The following is a 26,214-nucleotide window of genomic DNA, read 5'->3' on the forward strand; positions in this document are numbered from 1 at the left end:
GAGCAAGCACTAAGTTTGTGCGTGTGCGTTTTACAGGTTTAGTTCTCTCTGAATCATGTTGCCAAGCAGCCCGGCGGGCGAGATTGTTTATAGTGGTCTGAACTCTCAGAAAGGGAGGCTAGCTGTAGTTCTATGTATGTTTATCAGTCTCAATTATCTTTAAAAGATATCTTCAGTTGAAATTGTGATAATTTGCTACGATCAACAAATCCCTTTTCAAAGAGCGGGGCTGGTGGGAAAGGAGTTCCTGCTGGTGACGAGCGTCGTGCTGCTTGTGCAGCCCTCTTGTTTTATTCATTGCTGGATAGAAAACTCTTATCCGAACGGCAAGTCTGTAGCCATGCGGCAGCTCTGAGATATTCTGATTCATGCTTAATGCTCAAGTCAGCATGCAAACACGCTTACAGCGCCTAGAGCCTCACGTTTACAACTAAAGCTGTTTGTCAAGTGCTGCTTTAATTAACACGGCCAATAAAAATCCTGCTGAAAATCAGAGAAACAGCATTTGTCATGAAAGTATTTGATCTTATTTTAAAGAGTTTTCACCAAATATTGGATCTTACAGTTATTTAGGTTATTTAATCATTTCAATTCAAATAACGCACCTGTTCAACTGTCTGTTAGCATGAAGAGCAAATCAGCCAATCACATGGCAACAGCTCAATGCATGTAGGCATCTTAATATTAAACATCAGAATATTTTGAATACAAGAAAAGTTTCTATCTGATAGTTTCATCCTTTGTGACCCAGATCTGTATGGAGGAAGTAGAAAGCAGAGCATTGGTATCCTACAACCAAACCACATCGAGGCTATGAGTTAGTCAGAAAGAGTCTGCTTTCATATTAACTAAACTGCTGTATCCTCATTTGTAAGTAGCTTTGGATAAAGGTGTCTCGCAAATGCTTAAACATGTGGATAAAACCTGGGTCAAAATCCAAGCCAAAGAAATGGAAACCTTGACTGACCTCAGTGGAGAATAATTCAGGTTTACGATGGAGGATGTCAGAGACAACCAGCTACTATTTGTCTGATGAACATCAAGAAGGATGGAAGCCTCATCACCACACGGGTTTATAGAAAACTCACGCACACAGATCAGTACTGACTTTTTGAATGTTACCTCCCTCTGACACAGTAGCTGTCAGCCATCAGAACTGCATTCTGCATCGACTCTGCATCGTCTCTACAGGACAAAAAGAACAAGACATAAACATAGACAGAGTTTATGGTCATTTAATTATAGATCTAAAAATGTACAATTTATTGAAAGAAATTTTGTTGCAAAGCTCCAATAATAATAAAATAAGTAATAATCAAAGTATCAATATAAATATATACAGTAAAAGATTAAGTTAGTGGAAGTTTAGTAGTCTTACGACACAAGGGATGAAGCTGTTGTGGAATCTGGTTGTTCTGCATTTAAAGCTGCTAAAACTTTTCCCAGAGGCAGCAGGAAGAACACAAACAAATGAAGAAAGTACTTCCGGCCCTCTGTTTACCCAAACAGGTCTGATTTGGTAACCAGTGTCTCGGTACTGGTTCAGTCCATAGATAAAACACCCAAATCTTTCAGCTCAGCAGTGTGGTGTATGGAGTCCAATGCTCAGGATTGTTCAGAACTCCACACTGGAGAGACTAAACAGCAACTACACAAATAGATTGTCCAACACAGAGGAGTGAACTCATTGGCTCAGAAATCACCAGTGCAGGTACATCTCAGGGTCAAAGGTCACTGTGTTTAAGATGGTAATGTAAACATTTTGGACATGGAACACAGGCGGTTTGACAGACGTGTTGAGGATTTGAACATTGAACAAAAACGAATAAATACTAAACTGAAGATGCGGCTTCTGGTTTCATTTAACCAATGCAGCAGTTCATATAGAATCAACCCACATGGCACCGCTTGGGACATGTTTGAATCGTCAAGTGACAACAAACCAAACACTAAACTAAATTTAAGGTATGACCAAATGTGACCTTTATGGTCCCATTTTGACCTTCATGATCCTATTTGTGGGATTGTTCTGATTAAAACTTACAAGTCTCTTGCTTCCAATCTTTGCTCAGAACTGAAAAGTTTTTTTTATATACATTGTTGCTAGTGTTGCTTCTAAGCTGGCAACCATCCTAGGACGTTAGCCCAGCGGCTCTGTCTCTGAGTAGGTGCTTACTGGTTGGATCTGGGTTCACAGAGCCAATCACAATGACAACAGGAAAAAGGCTGAAAAAATAAGCAGATAAAATCTGAATTGATTTATAATATCACAGGTACAACATATTTTACACTTTCGATTTATATTCAACTCAGTTTTTATTCTACAGTTGTCAGCTGTTGCTAACACAAGAAAATAAATTCAGCCTCGCTGTCTCTGTGAGCTGATTTTAATTCTCTTTAAACAGATGATGTTTGAGTCCAGCTAAAGAAACTGTAAAGGCCAAGTTCATTTTCTGCCATCCTTAATACTGCCGCAGTATTAAGTGGTTTGGCGAGTGTGATGCACTCTGTATCCCTGCACTATAATTAGTAATGAATAAATGGTGGGGAATGTTTTATGACTTAGGTTTTTGGCACAGGAAACATTAGCTTATCTTCAGCTCCTCACAGGAACAGGTAGAGTGCTGAGTTCAATATTTTATTTGAGACAGTCAAACTTGAAGGAGGTGCACAACTTTTCATGAATAAATTTATGTTAGCTTTCATGCTGTTATGGAAGCTAAACATTCAGAACAACACTTTCAAAAATATTAATTAATGTATTGATAAAGAGTTTGATACTTTGTTTGCAGTCACCCTCTTTAGTGATCCCCTACAAAATTGGTTGTGCAAACTCTAAAATTAGTTCCAGCTAATGCTAAGGCTAAGGTTAAAGCTCTTCATCAACATGGTATTTAACGGAAGCTAATGTTAAAGCGCAAAAGTCAACCAAGTTGTGTCAAGGTCAAATTTATTATTGTGCTTCAGGAAGGGATTCTATAGAACAGATCTCTTTCACTCACTGTTTCAGATTTATGGTTTCACCAAACGAGTTGTTTGAAAAGATTCGCCTGTGGTGAGGGTTTGTTTTATGTCCAGCTCTCACAGGTCAGCAGTTATCTGGTGGTTCTAGAGAAATGTTTTCCTGAATCTTGTTGCTTTCTGTCGTCTCAATTCCTTTGCTTCATTCCAAACTTTGCTAAGTTTATTTCCGGCACCAGGATCTCTACTAGTTAAAAACCCTTATATATTGTAAACTAAGTATACCATAAGTAAAGGTTTACTGTAGACTAATCATTTACCAATTTTTTTTATTGCTTTTTGGAAAAGATAAGGAACCAAATACATATAGGTGATGTAACTAAGAAGCATTTAATACAATAAATGTCCGTTGTGTATCCTGCCTCTTGCTCAATGACAACTGGAGAGAGACACCAGCTCCCCCAACCCTGACAGGACAAACAGATATGGACAGGAGATGGATGGATGGATGGATGGATGGATGGATGGATGGATGGATGGATGGATGGATGGATGGATGGATGGATGGATGGATGGATGGATGGATGGATGGATGGATGGATGGATGGATGGATGGATGGATGGATGGATGGATGGATGGATGGATGGATGGATGGATGGATAAAATGAAAAGGTAAAGTACAGTAATAGACATGCAACAGGGAAATCATGAGCATCTGACAAGAAGCGTCAGCTAATCTGTAAGGAGATCTGCTGATGGCAGTAAATGACATTATGTACCGTAGAGGAAATCATCAGCCAGCAGGATCCAGGTGCAAAGCAGGTCAGAAACTAAACCAACAATAATCGAAATAAACACAAGGGAAAAACCAGCAAGACCAGAGAAGAGGAAACTCAAAAAAAACTATTTACATTTGATTTCTGTTAAATCATATTTCATACACATTACTTTTTAACAATAAAACATGTGGCTATGAAATCCCTAGCTTTGTGGTCTTTGTGGTTCTCTTGATGTCAGTCAGTAGAGGAAGAGGTCAGTGACGTTTGATGAAGATATTGACGTTTAATGCAGGTAGTCGTACAAGGTCGACCGTTTCATGTCTTCATCTGTTAGAGTTTTGTGGCGATCTTTTTGAATTTTTGGAACTGATCATTTCAGGCTGCAGGATGTAGATTGTTTTTGGACAGGAGAGTCGGTGAATGAGTTTGATGTCCAGATCTGAACTGGTGTCCGTCTTCAGCTGGGGGGAGGATGAGGAGAGTCAGCGGGGGTGTTTCAGTGGATGGCGGCTCAGTCGTTGCATCCTGAAGCGAGGCGAATCTGTGGGGGAACTTACTCCATCAACCCGTCATCTACCTCAAAACTTCTCCCTGTGTTTGTGTTGCAGTTGTTTTGCAGCCTCTCATGTTGCAGAGCCTGTTTCCTCCTCGATCTTTGACCATCGTTGTTTTTCCATCAAGCGCTGCTGAAAGAGACAACAGGGAGAGAGAAAGAGAGAGAGAAAGAGAGAGAGAGAGAAAAGAAACAGATGTGTGAGAAAAATACGTAACCCAGCTGTGCCCTGACCTTCTGACCTCTCCGGTCACATTGTGGGCGTCATATACTCGAACGTTTACTCTTTCCATGAAGGCAAAATGAAAACACGCGAGCGCTGAAGAAGTGAGGCAGTAACATTCGGAACCCTCGTCAGTCTGCATGAGGTGTTTCTCTACCGTCTGAAAGGCTCTTTGGAAAAACAGATAAGCACTGAACCTACTGCTTGACCGTCTGTTTGTCTGTCTGTCTGTCTGTACACATGACCCAGAGTCATATATAGAGACATCAACTGCAGCACTGATCTCCATTGAGCTGTCTGACCATCCACTTCTCATAATCACACGTTTGGACTCCAGTCAGTGTTGCGGTCAACGTAAAGCTTCATTATTTCGAGCTCATTTGGCCAAACTGTCTCTATGTAGGGTTCTGCCTGTCTGTCTGTATATCTGCACTGACCTGTGTTGATTTCTTTTGAGCTCATGCTGCTTCTTCTCCTCTGTTTGGGTTTGAGGGATGGTTGCATGGACCAACTGCCATGGCAAAGGAACATGCTCCTGCACGCAGCCACCATAAACTGCATAACATACTTTAAAGTATACTCATGAAACTCGCTCTGATGTGTGTGTGTTGTGTGTGTGTGCGTGCGTGCGTGTGTGTGTGCGTGTGGGTGTGTGTGTGTGTGTAGGAGAGTGGAAGAGAGCATTCGTGACACGGCTCTGATTCAGCATGACCTGACTGCCTCTCTGTATGTGACAGGGCTGACGCCCGAGCTGCACTCCGGCCTTTGAACCAATCACCTTCTGTTTTTAGTGATCTAGCGAATCACACACTCCTCTAACCCGCTGATTGTCTGTGATGGTCACTCTTCTGTTTTGCAGTATATTTTTAAAAAAAATTTTATTGTCCTGCAGCAACCTTATCATCAGCATCATCATCGTCATTTAAGTCACTCTGCTCTCCTCTGGTTCTCGACGCTTGCATGGCTGCACAACAGCTTGCACATGTGCATGCGTGCGTGCGGGCAAGGAAAGATGCTGACTGCCTAACTGACTGACTCACTGTTTGGCTCTCCATGTGTTGTGTGTGTTTGAACCAACTCTCTTTAACAAACAGCCTAAATGACAGACAACTGTGTGATGCATGCAGACATCAGCCACCGAGCTTTACAATCCGGAGACGTCTTCAGCTTCTGGTTACTCACTTCTGCTGCATGCTTCTTTCTGTGTTCTCTCCATGTTTGTGTGTGTGCGTGTGCGTGTGTGTGTTAATTGCCATAGGTTCTTGCTAGCTTTGTTTTTGTTTTTTGTTTTTACTCTACATGAAACTAACACACTGACCATCCTGCTTTTCTCCATTTGTGCCTAACAACCATCTCTTTGTGCATGCATCTGATGCAGTGGTGTGACTGTATTACCACCCCAACACACACACACACACATGCACACGCACTCACACACATTATCCATGGGTGTATGATGCTTCTGTGGTTTTTGTGGTTGTGGCAACTGAGTCGTTTTGTCTTTTCATGTCTGATTGATGTGTGAGAACTGACAAACCTGTCATCATCCAACTAATTTTAAAATACATTTGTTTATTTATCCATTTTGTTTTTGGCACTTTTGGGACACGTGATCAGGTGGATGTTGTGCTGGTGTTGAGCAACATATCTCTGCTGTCAAGGTCAAAGTTATTAACATGCACATTTTGAGACATGCCCATTTAGGCAATTAATAAACCCATGAAGTTTCTTTATGTAAACAGAATCATGATGATTTTATTCCCACTTATTTACACTGCAGTGGCTTTATATGGACACTAAAAACCTCTCACTGCAATTCAAGTTTAGTTTCTGTGTGTTTCTTAAAACATATGTTTTCCAATCATAAGACTACTCACAAAAATGAAAAATGGAGACACAAAAATGTCTTTATTTATCAGCATATATGTTTTGTGGAATGTATATAAAGTTCCAAACCTCAATTGAAAATTATTGGGAGCAAGCTACATCATAAAGACTGAAAACAAAAGGAAACACCCTAGAAATAAAATAAATGCAACTAAGAAATACTGGAAAATAAAATTAAAAAAATGTGTATTGTGAACTTAAACAATACACAAAATGGAAACTGACTTTTGTGACTGACTTTTATTTAGCTTAGTATTAATATATCAGCTATAATGAAGGAGAGGTTTACATAACCCCGACCCCAAAACCCCAGCATTAGCTCGAGGTCCCGTTGATACATTAACATTAGAAATAAGTAGTAATAAAGAAAGAAAGAAGGAAAGAAAACAAGAATAGCATTATTTTCCTTCTAAACTTTCATTAGCATTAGCACTAACTGTAAGATGCTCAGCTCCATTCTTCTGTGCACCAGCTACTGGTTTTCAATAATCGTAATGTTGCTTTTGGAATATAATGACATAAGTGGAGAAAAAGCCAGCTTCTTGTTCACTGCCAGGTCAGAACTTATAATAAGGTGCAACAAAGAAAATGAAACTTGTTGATGCTTACAGATGAAAAGAAGAATCTTTATTTTGGTAAATAAAAAATATGGTTGATTTATAACTTAATGTGAATAGCATTGGTCATATATTAGAATAAGATTTACCTAATAGATTTCAAGTATTAGATGTTGAAAACCTAGTCATATGAAATAAAGAATGTTAAAATGTAGCTTCCTTTTATTTACCATATGATTATTTTGGAGACAGTTTCATTTTCTGAGTTTATTAGTACGACTATTGAAGCACACCACTGACTGTGACACATCTGTTGATGAGTTGACTTTAAATATAGTCATTGTAAATATGTATTTATTAGTCTGTCAGGATTCACTGCTTTCATAGATAAGTCCAGCTGGGGAAAAGCATTTTTAACTTCAGTTAAAAATGCAATATTTAATGTTGAACAAAACTAGAAACAATGGCCTCTTCCTTCCTCTTCTAAGGTGCCAACATTTTAAATTGAATATTGACTCAAACATGCTATATGTAAATATGACTGCAACACTTCAATGACATGGATTCATTAAAAAAAGGCAAATTCCTAAAAGATATTCAACGTGTTCCACAAACTCTTGTGAGGCTATTTTAAAATCAGAAGAAATAAGAAAGACTATTCTGAGCAATGCTAAACTTTATCCACCTGGTCCTGAGTTTCCATCCGTCAGTCTGTCACTTTCTGTCCTCTGGAGGATACAAGTCTGTCTCTGGGTCTTCCCCTGCCTCCTTCCTCCACTTCTTATCTCTGACTTTGTCCTTCTTTTTTCTTCTCTTGTGGTCTCTCCTTTCATCTTCCTTCGCCTCGGCAGATGCGAGTGGTGAAAGCATTCCGTAGCTCGCTGTACGAGGGCCGGGAGAAACCAGAATCCCGCAACTCCATCCACAACTTCATGGCCCACCCAGAGTTCCTCATCAACGACCTCATCCACAACATCCCGCTGATCGACGACACTGACGTGGACGACGAATCAGAGCTCAGCAGATACCAGCACCTGCACCCGGCCCTCCGCAAGCCGCCGCCCCCCCCGGCCCAGCCCCCAGCCCGCACCAGGCCGACCCGGCCCTATCGCCAGTACAGCCTTCCAGTGACCCCGTGTAACCGCAACAACAACAACAACAGCAGCAGCAGCAGCTCCACGGTCAGCAACAAGAACAACATCAAAGTTTCCCCTGACAACCAGAGCCACCATCACAAACATCACCACAGCCATCACGGCAGACCCAGGCCCGTGAAGGCCCCCGCCCCCCACCCAGCACATCTCTTCTGCGTGGAGACGTCCTTATAACTGGGAGGAAGGGAATCCCAAAATCCACTAAGATGAGGGGAGAGACGAAAGGGTTGAGCATGAGAGAGGGCTGAGAACACAGTGACATTTTCATCCAGTCTCCCTCAAAACAAGCTCACAGAAAAGAGGACGGGCGGAGGGGTGGGGGGTGGGGAACGGCTGGAGACTTCTGCTTGCGGCTCTCTGAGAACAACTTTTCCTCCCTTTTCCTCTATCCGGCTCTCAGTTTGATTTTCCACCTCGATCCCACTGGGTCCCACCCAGCCTCGCCACACTCACCGTGTCGTCCTGAGCAACGGTTCGGACGGGGAGGGAAGGCGGTCGTGTTGCTGGGGCATTGGGGTTGGGAGGGCAGGTGGGACACCCACAAAAAAACCCATAAAAGCTTCTACACAACCGGTCATGTGACTTCGGGGCTGACTCACTCTGATTCTAACAGTGTTCATTCTTAGTGTCGTTGCCACCTACTTACCCACCCACACCTCTCTGGATACAGCCACTCTAAGGTCACTGCTCTGCTTGCGATATATGTGAAGCGCTTTGTTGAAGCTTTACCTAGACCTCAGTCACTTCCATCTCGCCTGCATTTATTTCCCCCTCCCCCATGCTGGTGTTCATTTGTTTCCTTACTTAACAGATTTCGTTCGCCCCTCTGTTTTTCAGTCTGTGTGTGTGTGTGTCGTCTTTTCTCTACTTATGAAAAAAACCTGACAAGAACAGAAATTGCAAAGAAAAAAGCTATTTATTTAAATCTATAAGTAAACTGACCGGATGCAGAACTAGGTGGGGGCATCACATATGTATACAATGTGTGAACATGTGATTTCAATGTTTGGGAAGCAGGTTCGGTCACCCCATAACCCCCACCCCAACACTGAAGTGTTCATGTTCGTCACATGACCTGCTCTCCATCATGATCGGGATTTCTCCATGACTCATAAATCCTACGGGATCTCCTCCCATGTCCACATATCTCTGTTCTGTCCCATGATCTTCTCTCTTGCTGTTCCTCCTTTGCTCATTTCGTGTCGTCCCTCTCGCTACTTTTGCGATGGAAATATGTAAGAGGGCTTTTTTCCTTTTTGAGGAAAAAGCTGATCGCTAGTGAAGCATTAACCCTTTAAAACGCCATTAAACATGCACGATGCACAGGCGACGTCCCTTTAAGACTCACTTGTACCTACTTCGCTCCCGCTCTGACACGTTGTTTAATTTGATCTGTCGGATCTCCGATCCAGTTGTTTTCCACAGGAGGGAAGTAAAAGTTCTCCCTCAGCTTCTGGAGCAAATCTAAAGTCAGTTACCAGTTTTATCTTCAGGCTCAAAGTTCGTTGGGTTCAATCAGATCCAACCAGTGAGAGCTTGTGTGTCAGAATGTTAAGTTCTGTTAAGTTGTAAACTCTTGAAAAGAAAAGTCACATTTAGACCCTGTCCACACAGAGACGGTTTTAGTTGAATCTCCATCATTTTCTGCAGCTCTGGAACCAGTTGTGTGGACGAGGGGCACAGGTACTTTCTCTTTTTAAAGTCTGAAATAACCTACCTGCTGTCTGTCAACCACTTTGAAAAGCTTTTGTCATCCCTTTCTCTCTTTTCAGTTTTTTGCTGCAGAGAGCTTTCTTTTCAGGGAAAACATCAAAATGTTTTCCCTGTCATCAGACAATACTATTCGCACCCCTGGGCTTTCTCCTCTAGGAATAACTTTTCTGCCTTTATATTGGCGCCCCTTCTGACACAGCACCCCTTTGCCTCTATAGTGCACACCCACTTTTTGCACCATTGGTGTGGATACACTTTTTTTTAATCTTACAAAAATATGCAGCGCTCGTCTCTGTGCGTACAGGGTGCTTCTGCTATAAATACAGATATTACAGAGGATACCAAGAAGCCCGGCACATTCTTCACACACTTTACTCTCTAAGCTGATGCTGGTGTCCAGACAACATCTGAAAGTGTTGCCGGGTTCACTTTGTCTCTCTTAAATGAAATGACTTCCAACTCTATGCTTTTATCCAACTTCTTGCATAAAAGCAAAAAATATTTTCCCAGATATTCCCTTTGTGACACATCTCTGTTAAAGCTGTCCAGTGTAAAAGGGCTCAACAAACTGGACAGCCAATCATCAGACAGACGCCTACGCAAGGTACCGGTGCAGAGCCTGTGGCACCGTCACCAGTTAACATTCCCATTAAACATTCCAAACAGCATTCCATGCCAGATGTTGAGGTCACCCTGCTTCACCTCCCCCTTCCCCCCCACTCACACCATGCAGCACATGGTGTGAGTACAAAGCTTAGTTCATGTTGCCTCGGAGCGGGACTTGGCTAAACAATGCAAGCATTCCCTAACGTTCCTCCCTTTGCTTCCCGCTTCCGTTGACTCCACCTCCCAATCCTCCCCCCTCCTGAACTGATCCCTCCACCAGAGCAAGGCAGACAATATGCAACAGACTGCCATGTCAGCACACTCAGACACAGCGAGTCACACGTCTGTCCTGCCTGTTGTGTTTCCAGGATGTTCGCAGAGCTCTCTGGGAAACACCCTTACCTGTAAAGAACTCTTTGTCTTCTTGAATGCTCATCCTCATCATCATCGCCCGACCCGCCGGAGCAGCGGGCGGGCGACTCTGTATTGGTCAGTCTGTTTTGAAGCATGCATTTGGTATCATTAATGTCACTCTATGTGTTGGTAAATCATTTAGGCTACTTGTCACTTCTGTGTGCTATTATCTCTCCACATCTGCTTTCTTCCTCTTTACCTCTCACGCAAAAACACACACACACAAACACACACACATCCTTACATCCCATTTGGAGTTTAATCTGTTCCAGCACCTCTGAGCACAGCGACATCAGTGCTTTTTGTAGGAAACGTGCAGCGCGCCGATTGAACAGGGGGAGAATGTGCATAGGGGGTGTGTGTGTAATTTGACTGTGCAGCTCCGGGCGTCTCCGTTCGGCTGTCGGATCCACGCGTCCATCCAGCCACGTTACATGATGTTGTGAGACATCATGTATCGTTTCACAGAAGGCGAAAACCACAATGTGAAGAAGAAGAAGAGAAAGAGTATATTTATTGAAATTATGAAGTGTACGACTGCACCACAACTGTACAGATCGCCCAAATGTGCACATGTGCATCTTTGATTTTACAGGTACCATGTTCCTGTTACACTTTTTTTTTAAATTTAAGTTTCTTTCTTTAAAATCCTATTGCTTTACGTAAAGAGAGGAACAACAACATGGAAGCGCTTGTATTATATTATTATTAATTATTATTATTAATTTTTCTCCACCGGTGCTCCCACTGATGGAAAAAGACAGTTGCACATTCTCCTGAGCATATTCTGAGGGCTGCGTTTTCTGTCCACTGAACAGCTCCCTGAGGTGCGCAGAGGAACTTCAGGTCTTTTAAGACGCCAACTCTGTAAATAAGAGAACTGGAGACAGAAATGTACCTCATTACGACCTGAGGGATCTGACAAAAACTTGGGAGGGCTAGAGGGGGGGCGGGGGTCCCTGCAGAGGAACAGGAGGCGCCATGCAGAGCTAGAGTCTGCAGAAGTGCACTGCGTCCTCGCATTGTTTAGGCTGCTCTCTTAGATCTGCCACCAGTGTTTACTGCCATGGTACGTGGAGGTCAGAGTTAAGGTTTTACATTATTCATTATACATACTGCTGTAAATATTCTATGTAGGACGGTCCCCCCTCCAGATCCCCTCACTTCTTGCACAACGGCAGTGCCGTTCGGCAGACAGAAAACACAGCCTTAACTGTGCTGAAATGACATTTAAAGAGCAAAAAAAGTTGCAAAAAAAATACAAAAAAACAAAAAAAAAACAAGAGCAAAAGCAAAACAAAAAAAATCTAAAGACTATTGAATATATTAAAGAGTTACCTGCCTGTTATTTAAGCGAATAAATATCTATATATGAGAAAGAACACACCTGTATACTGTAGACTAAATCTGTATTGAAATCTAAGAGAATTTAATGGGAAATAAGTCCAACACCTTTTGTCTGTATGAAAGAAAAAAAAATCCATCAAAGTATTCTACAATAATAACTTTGACAAACTCTGTCTGGTCTTGTGTTGTTTGTTCAGGTAACACAGTGACTCCTTCCTTCCCCAGAATAATAATAATAAAAAAAAACACTGAATATTTTTTTATAATTTTGCTTTTGGTTGCCTGCTGTACAGATTCAGATGTTTTGTTACCCTGGGAAGATGCAGCACTGTGAGAAACAAACTGCTTCCTTAGAGATTTCTTCTGTTTTTGCTTCCATGTCACACATAAACGTTTCTTAAATTCAAACAAATGTTAATAACCCGGCAAAGATAATCTGAGAAAATACAAAAAGCACTTTCAATTGACTTTTTGAGTATATTCAAAAGTATGTCATTCACTGAGGAAAATGTATTGCTCCTGGACTGAGTAACAGCTTTTGCCACACTTTGCAGCAAAAACCCCCATCAAGTGTTTGCGGTAAGCGGCAGGGAGGCTTTTACATCTTTGTGGAGAAATTTTTGGTGTCTTTTCTTTGCATGCTTGTTTCAGTTCGTCTAGTTTAAAGGATTTTTGCAAGATTTGAGTCCCAACTTTAACTAGACATCTGCAAAACCTTCAATTAGCCTTTTTCTGAGCCTTTTCTAGGTGGACTCGCTGGTTTGATTTAGGGCATCAGGCTGCTAAGTTTAAGGTCACAGACTGATGGCCAGATATTCAACTTCAGGAAGAGAGGCCAGAAAAAAAAAGCAATGAAAACAAGTTCCTGAAGATCTCATGTTTGACTGTTATGGTATTCTTTTTCTGAATGTTTTAAAGTTTTACTCTAGATGTAACAATCTTCATGACTCCATGGAAGGGCTTACCCAAAGTGTTGGGATGTTTTCTGTGAGACATTCCTTGTCATTCCGTTTGGTCAGCAGTGGCCTCAGCTCTGAATGTCTCCATAGATATTTGCTCAGTCTCTTTCTTATTACCGAGTCATGAACACTGACTTTAACTGAGACAAATGAGACCTGCAGTGATTGGTTTAGCGTTAATTGTTTGTGCGCTCGGATAGGCCAGCCACTTCTGTAAAGGTTCACCACTGTTCCATGTCTATTTCTAGAACTGCTTATTCTATTTCTAGAATAAGCAGTTTCTATAAAGAAACTGCTTATTCAGAGCAGTTTCTTTAGTGTGTTACTTATTTTTAACCACCTTCATGTTGTCAGATGATTTATCTGTGTAAATTCCTGATTCAAGAGGTCAAGCACTAAAATCGAAACATAAATGTGGCCAAATGCTGTTATAATTTTAAACAGAACCAGGTTAGTTTGGAAAACATGTTTCCCTTTAATCAAATTTGAACATTATATTTTGAATTTACTCAAGTTATCAAACACATTAAAATATGATTATTTAAAACATGAGTGTGATATGTCCAAATCTGATGTTAAAACAATAGGAATATGTAAATGTAGAATGATTTTATTTCACTGGAAGGAGTTAAATGGACAATAATTCATGTGTTCTCTTTTCTCATTGAGAAACTTTCAAATTTGACAAAGTTATAGCCAGTATGAAAAAGAAGCCTTATTTAATCCTCATATCCAGAGGAGCTGAGTTGTGCATTCTGACCAGGTCCCCCTGCGACCACAGGTCCTTCTCCAAAAATTAGCATGTGTGATAATGTTCATTATTTTCCATAATGTAATGATAAAAATTAAACTGTCATATATTTTAGATTCATTGCACACCAACTGAAATATTTCAGGTCTTTTATTGTTTTAATACTGATGATTTTGGCATACAGCTCATGAAAACCCAAAATCCGTCTCAAAAATGTACATATTTCATCCGACCAATAAAAGAAATGTGTTTTAATACCAAAAAAGTCAACCTTCAAATAATTATGTTCAGTTATGCACTCAATACTTGGTCAGGAATCCTTTTGCAGCCTTCAATACGGCATGGAGGCCATCAGCCTGTGGCACTGCTGAGGTTTAATGGAGGCCCAGGATGCTTTGATGGCCTTAAGCTCATCCAGAGTTTTGGGTCTTGCGTCTCTCAACTTTCTCTTCACAATATCCCACAGATTCTCTATGGGGTTCAGGTCAGGAGAGTTGGCAGGCCAATTGAGCACAACACCATGGTCAGTAATACCAGTGGTTTTGGCACTGTGAGCAGGTGCTAGCCAGGTTGTGCTGAAAAATGAAATCTTCATCTCCATAAAGTTTTTCAGCAGATGGAATCATGAAGTGCTCCAAAATCTCCTGATAGCTGCTGCATCGACCCTGCCCTTGATAAAACACAGTGGACCAACACCAGCAGCTGACATGGCTCCCCAGACCATCACTGACTGGGTACTTGACACTGGACTTCTGGCATTTCCTTCTCCCCAGTCTTCCTCCAGACTCTGGCACCTTGATTTCCGAATGACATGCAAAATTTGCTTTCATCCGAAAAAAGTACTTTAGACCACTGAGCAACAGTCCAGTGCTGCTTCTCTGTAGCCCAGGTCAGGCGCTTCTGCTGCTGTTTCTGGTTCAACAGTGGCTTGACCTGGGGAATGAGGCACATGTAGCCCATTTCCTGCTCACAGTGGCTCTGGATGTTTCTACTCCAGACTCGGTCCACTGCTTCCCCCAAGGTCTGGAATCGACCCTTCTCCACAATCTTCCTCAGGGTCCGTTCACCTTTTCCCGTTGTGCAGCGTTTTCTGCCACAATTTTTTCTTCCCACTGAGGTGCCTTGATACAGCACTATGCGAACAGCCTATTCGTTCAGAAATGTTTCTCTTACCCTCTTGCTTGAGGGTGTCAGTGATGGCCTTCTGGACAGCAGTCAGGTCAGCAGTCTTACCCATGATTGCGGTTTTGAGTAATGAACCAGGATGGGAGTTTTTAAAAGCCTCAGGAATCTTTTGCAGGTGTTTAGAGTTACTTTGTTGATGCAGATGATGTTAACTGCTCGTTCAGAGAACCTTTTCATGATATGCTAATTTTTTGAGATGAGGATTTTGGGTTTTCATGAGCTGTATGACAAAATCATCAGTATTAAAACAATAAACGACCTGAAATATTTCAGTTGGTGTGCAATGAATCTAAAATATATGACAGTTTAATTTTTATCATTACATTATGGAAAATAATGAACTTTATCACAATATGCTAATTTTTTGAGAAGGACCTGTACATATACACGTCTGGCAGATGTAGTCACATCCGGCAACCTTTATTATGCTGAGCCAAGATTCAGTATCTACACTGTGTAAAAACAACTTCCATCAGTTACACAATATGGCCAGACCATACACATTGTCAATACCAAGTGTCTGAAGTATTGAACAAGCAACACCAAACACCAATAGGGGGCAGTACATTATTCAGTACCAAATAAAATCCCCCCCCCCCTTTTTTTTTTAGGTTGACTGATGGAGCCAAGTGAAGCAAAATCATGTTTTCTTCTCAGTAAGCTGAAATGGTTTGCCTTCATTAGTGAAAATGTAAAATTATTGAGTCTTGCTCCAGAGTGCGTCTGGAACAATGAGGCATAATATTTGCCTGACTAAATGAAAGAATCTGAAGTTTGATACTTGCTAAATTCCACCAAACCCTGATAAAAATATTCTCACCCATATTGGAAGTGAACTGATCAGTCTTTACCCCCCAGAATCAGAACCAAACATTGCATTCAGTTTTTATGCTCTAATCTAGAACAATGTCAAAAGGTGGGTCATTTGTAATTTTAGTCTGTATTACAACTTTTTATTGCTTTTTGATTTACTTCTGCAATGTAAGGTTTTATGCCTCCATAAGGTAAAATACAATAATGTTGAATATACTCATGTATTTGCCTTAACAGCCACGGATATGGGACCAGAGGATTCGTCAAACCAACTGAGGCCCACTGAATGCTTCAAACACACAACAGGGAACATCTGAAGGGTAACCAATATACCAATAGGTAGCAGTAGATTACTTTTCTGTTCCACTCTCCCAGGAAATATGATGAATACAAAAGCACTTGCAGCTAAATGAGCTAAAATACAGTACATTCAGAAGTATTTAAAGTTCTTCACTTTTTCCACATTGACAAGGTGGTATTATGTCTTTTTCAAGCACACTGTGCTATAAAACAGCACTGATAACTTCAGTTATAAAAATGCTGTATATGTGAAACCAGACATTTGAAACCTTAAAATTGGCCCGTTTCTTTAAGATCCTCTTCTTTCCAGCACTCCGCCTTCAGCACATCACCACAAAACTGTTCCTCTGTGCTGCTATTTAGAACCGTTCCTAAAAGTGTTGGACTAAGTAGTTCATGTGAGCTCAGCAGAAGTGCAGTTCAACCAAGTGTTGGCCAACAGCTGCTGCTGCTGGTCAGAAGGAGCTAAGAGGGGGAACTGCAGGTGAGCAGTGCTCCGTCAGGTTTATGGAAATATGTAGCACCTTGTTTACTTATTTTATTATTCCATTATTTCCACAATAAGTTAACTGACTGAGCCAAGTGAAGCAAAATCATGCTTTATTTCCTCAGTAAGCTGAATTGGTTTGTCTTCATTAGTGAGACTGTAAAATGATTACAAGTCTCGTTCCAGAATCGTAATCTGGACACCCAAATGTTGGGGGAGATGTTACAATTTCTCAAACATGTATGACAAATTCAAAGCAACACTCCAGGAAAGTCTTAGATGAGGGAATAACATGATGTAAAGCTTGAAAAAAGTATTTTACATTATACCCTACCTTTAAATTAATCTTCCCTCAAAATTCTAGACACCAAATTATGACAACATGGAAAAAAACTTGAGATTTTACTGATCATGCGTAAAATGTTTCTACAACTTAAAAGAAGTCCACCTGTGGTCAATTCAGATTGGACTTGATGTGGAAAGGCACACACCTGTCTATATATGGTCATACAGTTGACAGTGTAAACATGAAATCAAAGGAATCGTCAGTAGACCTCAGAGACACGATGGTCTTGAGGCAGAAATCTGAAGAAGGATCCAGAAACACTCCTGCTGCTCTGAAGGACCGATGAACTCCGCCTCCATTGTCAGCCTTTCTTTTTTTTTTTTTTTAGAATTTAGCAAAAATCTCAAAAACTTTTTCTCACATTGCTGCTCACATGGGGTATTTGTGTGTAAAATTTTGAGGAAAGACTGTTTTAATAAGGCTGGAAAATAAAATGTGGAGAAAGTGAAGTGCTGTGAAAACCTTCTGGATGCACTGTAGTTGGGCAGATAAATGAAATGAATCTTTCTATGCTCTATTATTCCATCCAATGGGGACTGTCATCTGTTCTGACAACCGTTACCAGACTTGACCCAATGTTCAGGGAAAGTTAAGACCTTTATCGGCAGAGCTTGCTGTTTAGAAAGAAAAAAGAGAAGCATTAATATCAACAGTACACAACAAGACTCAGCAGATATTTAGTATTTTACACACAGAGAATGGGATTTATTTGTCCAACATTTCTCAGACCATTTACTTGAAAAGAAAATATATTCAAAATTAAACATTTACAGTTTATTAGATGTGATTTAAAAAATTTACTGTGATCAGTTGTTTTTTTTTAAATGTACATTTCAATATACAAACAATACACAAATTGCTCCGGGTGCTGTAGGAGCTCCAGGTGATGATACGACCAAGAGCTACAGGTGATGCAGAATGTGGGTAAAAATTAGATTACATATACCATTTGTTACCGATACTACCTTTAAAAAAATACCAGGCCACGTTGCAGCTGCGTGTCCAGCTTCGTCACCTCCCATCAGCAGAACTTTAGCATAAAGAAAAAAGGTGGCGCTAAATACATGTATCCTTCGGTAAACAGGTACTGGTTCACAAAGAGGTTTTTGTTATTTTTTCCATCTGATAAGTAGAATGTGTTTTCTGTTTTCTCTTTTGCTTTTAAGATCAATTACTTTACAGTTTGAGAGATTTTTGATCACTCTTTGTGGACCCTTACCATTATCTTATCAAACAAGCACTAAGAAAACTGAAGCCTAACACTTATCAAATTATTTCTTACAACAAAACAAAACTGAGCAAAGTGCTCAACATCCATTAATTGGGAACATTTGATATATTAAAATAAAAAATAAAAAGTACAGAAGTTGCTGCTGAATGCTGAAGCCAGTGAGAAGTTTCTGTCTATTCCTTACCATGGCGTCAAGCAGGAAGAGGGAGTTCAGAAAGCCACTCATCCCCCATGGCGGAGCAACCATTACCTAGAAGAAACTGTCAACAAGGTTTAGCAGTAACGTGTACTCATCCCACCAGAACAAATAGCATAAATCACATGCACATTCTGCGGTTCTTAGGCAGCTCTAATTAACTCAGTGTTCATCCATCCTGATAAAGTTCAGTACAGAGTCGCATATGGTTTAGTCTCAATATGAGAAAACAGAAGTACTTGACCCTACATTTTGAGCGACGTGCTCGCGCTCTCTGCACACTTTGGGCAGAATTCCACTGACACGTGGTTCTTGTCTACATGCAGGCACACGCCGCCAGACGTCTCCTTCTCCTCCACCTTCACCCGCTTCCTGGGCAACGCATAATCGTGCTCGTTAGAGCGCGGCCCCTGGAAAAGCGAGGAAGATAATTTCATCCCATTCACATCGCTCAGTCTGGACAAGAGCTGGGCTAACATGCTCTCATTGGCCAGCACAGCCCTCAGATACCTGGTTTCATCCTCCAATTCTTCCACCCGTTTAGTCAACTGACAGTTCTCCTGTTTGAGCACGCCGTTCTCCGTTGACAGAACGCCAACCTGCTTCTCCAGGCTGTTGACGTGCTCCTTCTTCTTGAGACGGTTCAATCTGGCAGCGATGGCGTTTTTGTTGATGACGTGGTTCGACTGGTTTAGTCGGTTTTTCATCCTGGAGCCTGAAGACATTCTGTCTGGAGATGAGCGGGATGAAACGTCAAAAACCGAGTCTTGGTTTATGTCGCTGCATGCTTCTAGATTGGCAAGATCGACGCCAAAGAGTAGAGAGGAAGAATCTTTTTCTAGAGTCCACTTTAAATCTTCAAACAGGTCGTCTAGCTCGATTCCTGGATGATCGGTGTCATCGGCAGCAAGCTCATCAGAAGGGCTGGGGAGATCTTGATCGTTTTCCACTACATCCACCTCCTCAACGTCTACCGACGGCATCTCCATGGCACGGCTTCTTCTCCTTGTGATCATCGTGTTCTGCCAACCAGATAGCAAAGACATTGAATAAAGAGGTTCTTTTACGCAGTACTTGTGGAAACATAAAACTTCATTGTTAAATCTAGCAAATAAACTCAGATAAAGTAGGTATGAATTACAATTTTCAATTAGTAAATTATTTAATCTCTACAAGTCTTTCAATAAAACAATATAAATATTTCACTAGAAATCCCTTATTTCCCTACATAAAAAACTGAATATTTTTTGCCTTTCAGTTACGTACTGCTACTAAAATGTTAGTAATTCTTTTACATATAATCTAATAAAAAAAGGTCTTTAAAATCACCGTAATAAAATATCGCTTTTGATAAACCCGTTGACGGTAAACTGCATGAGGTACTCTGGACAGGTTTATGTAAGTAGTAACACCTAACCCTCTTTTAGTCCGCGCTATCACATCGTCACGTGATACAAGTGACGCATGTCCAAAACGTTGTGCTAACGTTGAGAACTCCGTTAGCTTTCCCTAACATGCCACACAGTCACATTTTATTCGTGAATTGTCTTCTAAAGTATGTTCTTTAAAAGCAAAAACAAATAATGAACACATTCTGTGCTTAGTCTTAACCTAATTGTCGATAAGGTAAGCTATAGAGCCTCTATAGCTTAAAATAGGCCGCGCTAGCTTACCGCGCTTTTGATTAGCATACAGCTAATGATAAAAAACGGTGCAATAACATTAGTTCGGGTGTACTAAAGTCACTATACGACGAGTCAAGAGTAAAAAAAAAGTGGTAACTCTGTGTAATGAAAGCCTGTTATGAACGAGAAATTCCCTGACTGTGCCTGAGTTAGCCTTTGTGTTTAGCCACAGGCCAACAAACTGAGCTAATGTGACGCAGCATTTTCTTCGCACAAATACTTACCAGCCCGACTCAAAAACACAAAAACTATAGAAAAGTCAAGTAGTTAAGCTGTGTCGGCGGCCAAAAGCGTTGTAGATATATATTATTTCTTCAAATTGAACACAGCTAAAACTTGTGAAGAGCGAGGTACCTTTGACCGTCCAAACCAACTTCTTCTTCTTCTTCTTCTTTTTCTTTACGGAAGCTTGCATTCAATTTGTTGCATTATCGCCATCTTCTGGGTCAGATGTTCATTACACTTCTACTACACATTTCTACAAGTCTCTTAATGAGGCAAATATTCTTAAACTTTCCTTTTAATTCAGTGTTGTTTAATTGAAATAACATATCTTTAAAATCGGTTCCCAAATACGTCCATGAATAATATTCTCCTTTTATTTTCATATTTCCTACACATGGACACATTGTACAGTTTTCTCAACATTATGATTACAAAAAACAGCATCCTACAGGCTTCCGATCAAGTTGTACTGACTAATTCTTATTCTAACTTAAATTCCTTTTTGGTAAAGTGCATTGATATTATATTTGTTGTGAATTGGTGCTGTATAAATATTTTTTCTTAATTGCTCGCGTTGCCCTCTAATTTTTCACAGGAATCCACTTAATTCCTATGGTTTAATTTTGCGCACATAATCTTAAATGAGTTAAATAATTTAATTGAAAGTAGTCTGGTGATACTTTAAATATGTAATAAAAAAATTTCACTAAAGAAAAGTACAGTTTTTAACTTACTTTTCACCATTCTAAAGCTGATGATATTGCTGGGATTCTTTTTGGTGTTCCAATAAATCTTAGAATCACAACTGCTGCACACTTGTCTGTACACTGATCTTTTAAAAAATAAAATACATATATATGCAAATTTGATGATCACTACATTCGTTCTTGATATGATTCTGAAACTCTTGGCAAATATCAGTTGTTTTGCTTCTTTTTTTAAAAACTAGCTAAAATCACATTTATATTTATGCATGAATTATGATCCTTTGTGTCAGGATTTTTTCAAAATGTTTTTTTTATTTTCTTAAGACATAAAAGAAGTAGAAAAAATGTTATTGTAAAGAAAAAAAGCTTTTATCTTTTTTTTTGGTGATCAGTTGTAATTTTCTCCAAATACAAAGGTGTTATTTGAAAAATATATCAGTAGTATTGTTCTTTAAGGGTTATCTGATGTCACAATAGTTTTTTACCTGCAAGAGTCGTCTACAGTAGGAGGGACCGGATCGTTGGCATGCTTTTTTGTCTGTCGGTCACATTGGCTTTAACAAAAATAATTTATTGCATTTGCAGCTGATGGCCAGTAGTTGATAGAGTATTTTATGATGCATTAGTGTCCACTTCAGTGGTCTGTGTGCATTTAGAACATACAAATCCACAAGAAAATGGCTTTTAGATAGCTGTCCACTGTAGTGACCACTATGCATGAAAGGGTTAAAGGTCAAAACACTGTTGGACATAACTCCTTGTCATGTACTAATCTCTTGTCATGGTGTCACTTACATGCACTCAAAACTAATTTTATCCCCATTCCATTCTTCACGTTTCCAGAAACTGTTCATCTTCACTGTAGTGGTTCTAGACCAAATTTACCTGAAGAGCCAGTGTTTTTTGTTTTTTTTTAAATCAGGGCACAGATTAAAAAAAAAGCATTTGTACAATCATATTAAAAACAAAGAGGTATGACGCAGGACATACCCAAACCTGCAGCTCTTGTATCACAAGAGCTGCAGGTTTGCAGTTCTCTGAAAGTCCTTTTTTTAATCCAATCATTGTTTTGCACTATCTGTACTGCATTAGCCCTCTAGAATCTTAGCATATACAAATATTCCATTCTGCTATTTCATCTATATTTAATCCTGGTTTTAAGAACTGCACAGCTATTGATCTCATATTGTAAATTTTCGATCTGCAGTCTGTCATCCTTACTTTCATGTTTTTTTTTTTCTTTCTTTCTACCATTTGTGAATCTTTATGCTTACACTGTGTGGTGTTACGCCTGAATTTAACATTGAGATAAAACAGAATAGTAAGGGTATATGTGTGTCTTTTATCAAATATTTAAAACAATCCATTCTTTCTAGTTCATTACATTCCCACATGTTAAATTTGGAGACTTTTATACAACAGCTTTTGTTTTAGATGAATATTTATAAGAAATTCTACATTCTGTAATGTCTTTTACAATTCTTCCCCCTTCCAAATAACAATCATCTCTGAATAATCAAGAAAGTTATAAAGTTGTTCATATATCTAAAACATTATTGTAAGTAACAGAGTTCCATGTGATAACCTAACTGGACCATGTTCCTATTTTAAAACTAATACTTTTTGGGTTAATATTTTTTTATCTACCTGTTCAGTTTTAATTTTAATCCCATCCCTCTTTCCACTCATTTATCTCCTTTCTGTTCTTGTCTTGTCCTACTGTCATACTGAGAAGTTTGTCTAGAAAGCAGGCCGACCACCACTCTTCTTTCATTGGTGACACAAAATTATTTTTTTCTGTAGAAAAACAAAATTTATTCCAGTGTACAAAAGAAAATGAACTACACAACACTATTCGTTCTTACCTAAATTGTCATGTGAAAGAACTCAATACAAAAAATAAAAACCTTTGTTCCCCACCAGTCGCTTCCACATCATAACAGTGACCCAACAGCAGAAGATCTACTACAATCCAAACCGGAGACTAGATAAAGAACATATTCAATGTTTGTTGGCATCATTAAACACATTAAAAGCATCAGGAGTTTCTCCATCAGGGCTGCAGCTGTATGTTTAATACGGTATATTTGGCAACATTGTCTTTTCCTAACTGATTAATAATTTTTGACTGCGCAGTTGCAGCATTTATACCAACAGATTATTATTGTATAATTGTGGAACAGAGTTAGCGGCTTTTCATGGTGAATAAAACTGTGCCACCGTATTAAAAGGTGAATATTTGATGTGAACCATAAACAGAAGGTGACACTTTAACAGGTTTCTTTACTCAGATCCAGTTAGTTATTCATGAACTGAACTGATAACTGACAACATACTTTCATTCTGCGTACCAAGTTGGTATCTGTGGATTTCCCAGCTAATTTATCTGCTGATCAGCACAACTCAAAACAGCTTGAGTCCACATTTCAGTCTGTTTACATCACTTTGGTTCCAGATGAGACCCTCTGCGGCCCTAGCAGGTCCAGGGACCCCAGAGACGTTCTGTCCCCGGCTGCTCTCCATCTCCACCGGCTGCTCGCACACTGTCATCGCCGAGTAGGTTTCCACCATGAGGGACGACGGGTCGTCCGACTGTCCGGGAACCTTCCCGAGAGGAAAGTTCTTCCATAAGACCTTATCGGAGCACACCTGCCACGGAGAACCTCTGAGCACCTTGGCTTTTTCAGTCAGAACATCCATCCACTGGAGGTCGCCGGACGACTCGCTCCTCTCCCCGCTGCGCCTCAGCTGCTGCCGCCGCTTCTCATGCAGACTCTCCAGGGTGTATATGGGCTGATGCTTCTGCTCCCTGGGGAGGCTGAACTCCACGGCGGGGGTCTGGGTGTAGATGGAGCAGAGCTGGAGCAGTTTCTGCTGGGTGTCCTGAGGCAGCGGGTGCTCCATGTCGTCCAGGATGAGCTGCAGCAGGTGAGGCGTGGAGCCGCAGGGAGCGTCCAGGCACGCCGACAGCAGCTGCTGCCACCGCAGCTGGATGCGGTTCATGAAGATCCTGTCCTTCATCCGGGCCTTCTTCTGCGTCTTCCGTTCAAAGCGGAACTCGAACTTGTTGCTGTTGCACAGAAGGACCTCCGAGCCCCAGGCAGAAAGGTAGAACACCCTGAGGTCCGTCTGCTCGGCGGTCGCCACCTTCAGCTCCGCGAACAGCTTCTCCAGGAGCAGGTGGATGAACGAGGGCGAGTTGAGCATCTTCAGCAGGGGCAGCCAGAACCGCAGGAAGGGCTGAGGGACTCTTGGTTCAGAAGAGCCAGAGGTCTCAAACGGGTCACAGCCCAACGTTTCCAGCTGCTCGACTGTCGGAACCAGAAACCCGTCCTCCAACAACACATCGACCAGCAGATCGCTGGAGTCCAAAGACAACTGCTTGATCTCCCCCAGCAACCAGCTCATGTCTGCAAGGGGAGCCAGGCCCCGGTCCTCCTGAGGCCCGTCCAGACTCTGGTACCGCTCTCTCTCATAGGAGATCAGGATGTCCCGGGTGGCCTTGTAGGCCTCCATCTCCCTCTGCCTGCTCAGCAGATTGCTCTCCTGCCGCTTCAGCTCAGCATCCTCCTCCTCTCCATCAGAGTCTGACTCCCAGTCCTCATCTGCGCCTCCTCCCAGTTGCCTGGACCAGTACTCCTGCTGGAGCCACTCCAGAACCACCTTACATCCCTTCCTGCACCACTTCAGCGTGGGCAGCTTCTTATGGGTGAAGTCGTGCCGCAGGTCCACCACCCACTCCGGGATGTTGAGCTTCCCGGCCAGCCGCCTCAGTGGTCGGGCTTTCCTCCCCTGCTGCCTCTCGGTGATCAGATTCACAAACCGGACCAGGGCCGCTCCATACAACAGGACCAGGTCGTCTCCGTTCAGCTGTCCGGACCGGTCCAGGACCTGGCACCGCACCAGGTCGGCCGTGCAGTCCACAGCCACGGGCGTGTTGTGGGCATACCGGCCCCTCCATGCTGAGACCCTCTGTAGAGCGAACCTCTGCAGGGCGGGATCCTTGGAGTAGAGGTAGTCCAGGACCTGGTCCCACTCTGCCTTGTTGACCCAGGCCACCACATGGCGCCTCTTCTCCGAGCTGCTTTTCTTCATGGCGGAGGAGCTGCAGAACCACGGAGACCTAAACTCAACACCGATAGCTCTGACACACTGGAGCTAAACACACGGAGATTACAGAAATGAGCTATGAAAAGGTTCACGGCCCTATTTTTCTTCTTTTTCTTCTGCTGCTACTTCTTTTTTATTATTTCTTCTTGGCGGTTGGCACACAACTTTAAATTGTATCATCGCCACCTTCTGGATTGGAGTGTGGAGAGCCGTTGTTTAGACCGAAGGTTCCCGCACGAAGCTGAAGTTGGTTTCGATTTCTAGCTTCCAATAGCTAAAGGGCGATTCCACTTAATTTTTCACTACCTTCCGCATCATTAATCGACTGTAGTTCAACATCTACTATACCTAGACACTTCAAACCTGGACTAGATTATTCTGCTCTAATAGCAGAATATTTAAAACTATGTTTGGGATTTGTGAAATCTTTTTCTGATTTTTGAAAAATCAATAAAGGTCGATTTTCAACATATTTTGGCACCTCTGTCATTACTAAAACTGCTCTAATTAAAAATCTACAACTCATACACACTTCAAACCTGGACTAGATTATTCTGCTCTTCAAGATGGATGTTTAAAACCATGTTTGGGATTTGTGAAAGCCTTTTCTGATTTGTGAAAACGTATTAAAGTTAGATTTTCCACATTTTTTGGCACCTTTGTCATTACTAAAACTGCTCTAATTAAAAATCTACAACTCATACACACTTCATACCTGGACTAGATTATTCTGATCTAATAGCAGAATATTTAAAACCATGTTTGGGATTTGTGAAACCCTTTTCTGATTTGTGAAACTTCAATAAAGGTCGATTTTCAACATATTTTGGCACCTCTGTCATTACTAAAACTGTTCTAATTAAAAATCTACAACTCATACACACTTCAAACCTGGACTAGATTATTCTGCTCTTCAAGCCGGATGTTTAAAACCATGTTTGGGATTTGTGAAACCCTTTTCTGATTTGTGAAAACGTATTAAAGTTAGATTTTCCACATTTTTTGGCACCTTTGTCATTACTAA

General features: G+C 41.1%; 2 protein-coding genes across 7 annotated transcripts in view; one reads left to right on the forward strand and one right to left on the reverse strand.

Annotated features, from left to right (window-relative positions):
* Nucleotides 1-12,366, forward strand: part of atp2b3b (ATPase plasma membrane Ca2+ transporting 3b) — a 63,359-nt gene extending 50,993 nt beyond the window's left edge. For 3 of the 5 annotated variants that reach the window (XM_081608680.1, XM_081608676.1, XM_081608677.1), the window contains one exon: nt 7,813-12,366. In XM_081608680.1, coding sequence (XP_081464806.1) covers nt 7,813-8,289 — 477 coding nt within the window. In that variant the 3' untranslated portion in view covers nt 8,290-12,366. The remainder of the gene's footprint in view (nt 1-7,812) is intronic. The other 2 variants (XM_081608678.1, XM_081608679.1) reach the window with 1 other exon arrangement.
* A 3,125-nt stretch (nt 12,367-15,491) lies between these two features.
* On the reverse strand, nt 15,492-25,919 carry las1l (LAS1 like ribosome biogenesis factor). Of its 2 annotated transcripts, none has more exons than XM_017306010.2 (5): nt 20,503-25,919; nt 18,974-19,485; nt 18,713-18,873; nt 18,452-18,527; nt 15,492-18,066 (listed from the first exon to the last, which is right to left on the reverse strand). In XM_017306010.2, exon 1 carries the CDS (start codon nt 25,173-25,175, stop codon nt 23,484-23,486), a length of 1,692 nt encoding a protein of 563 aa, XP_017161499.2. In that variant the 5' UTR covers nt 25,176-25,919; the 3' UTR covers nt 15,492-18,066; nt 18,452-18,527; nt 18,713-18,873; nt 18,974-19,485; nt 20,503-23,483. The 2 variants fall into 2 exon arrangements, with proteins under 2 accessions (XP_017161499.2, XP_017161498.2); XM_017306009.2 differs by having other exon boundaries at nt 20,373-25,919.
* Between the last annotated feature and the right edge of the window lie 295 nt (nt 25,920-26,214).

Source organism: Poecilia reticulata, chromosome 7 (genome assembly GCF_904066995.2).
Source record: "Poecilia reticulata chromosome 7, P_reticulata-male-v2, whole genome shotgun sequence".
NCBI classification, from domain to species: Eukaryota; Metazoa; Chordata; class Actinopteri; order Cyprinodontiformes; family Poeciliidae; genus Poecilia; species Poecilia reticulata.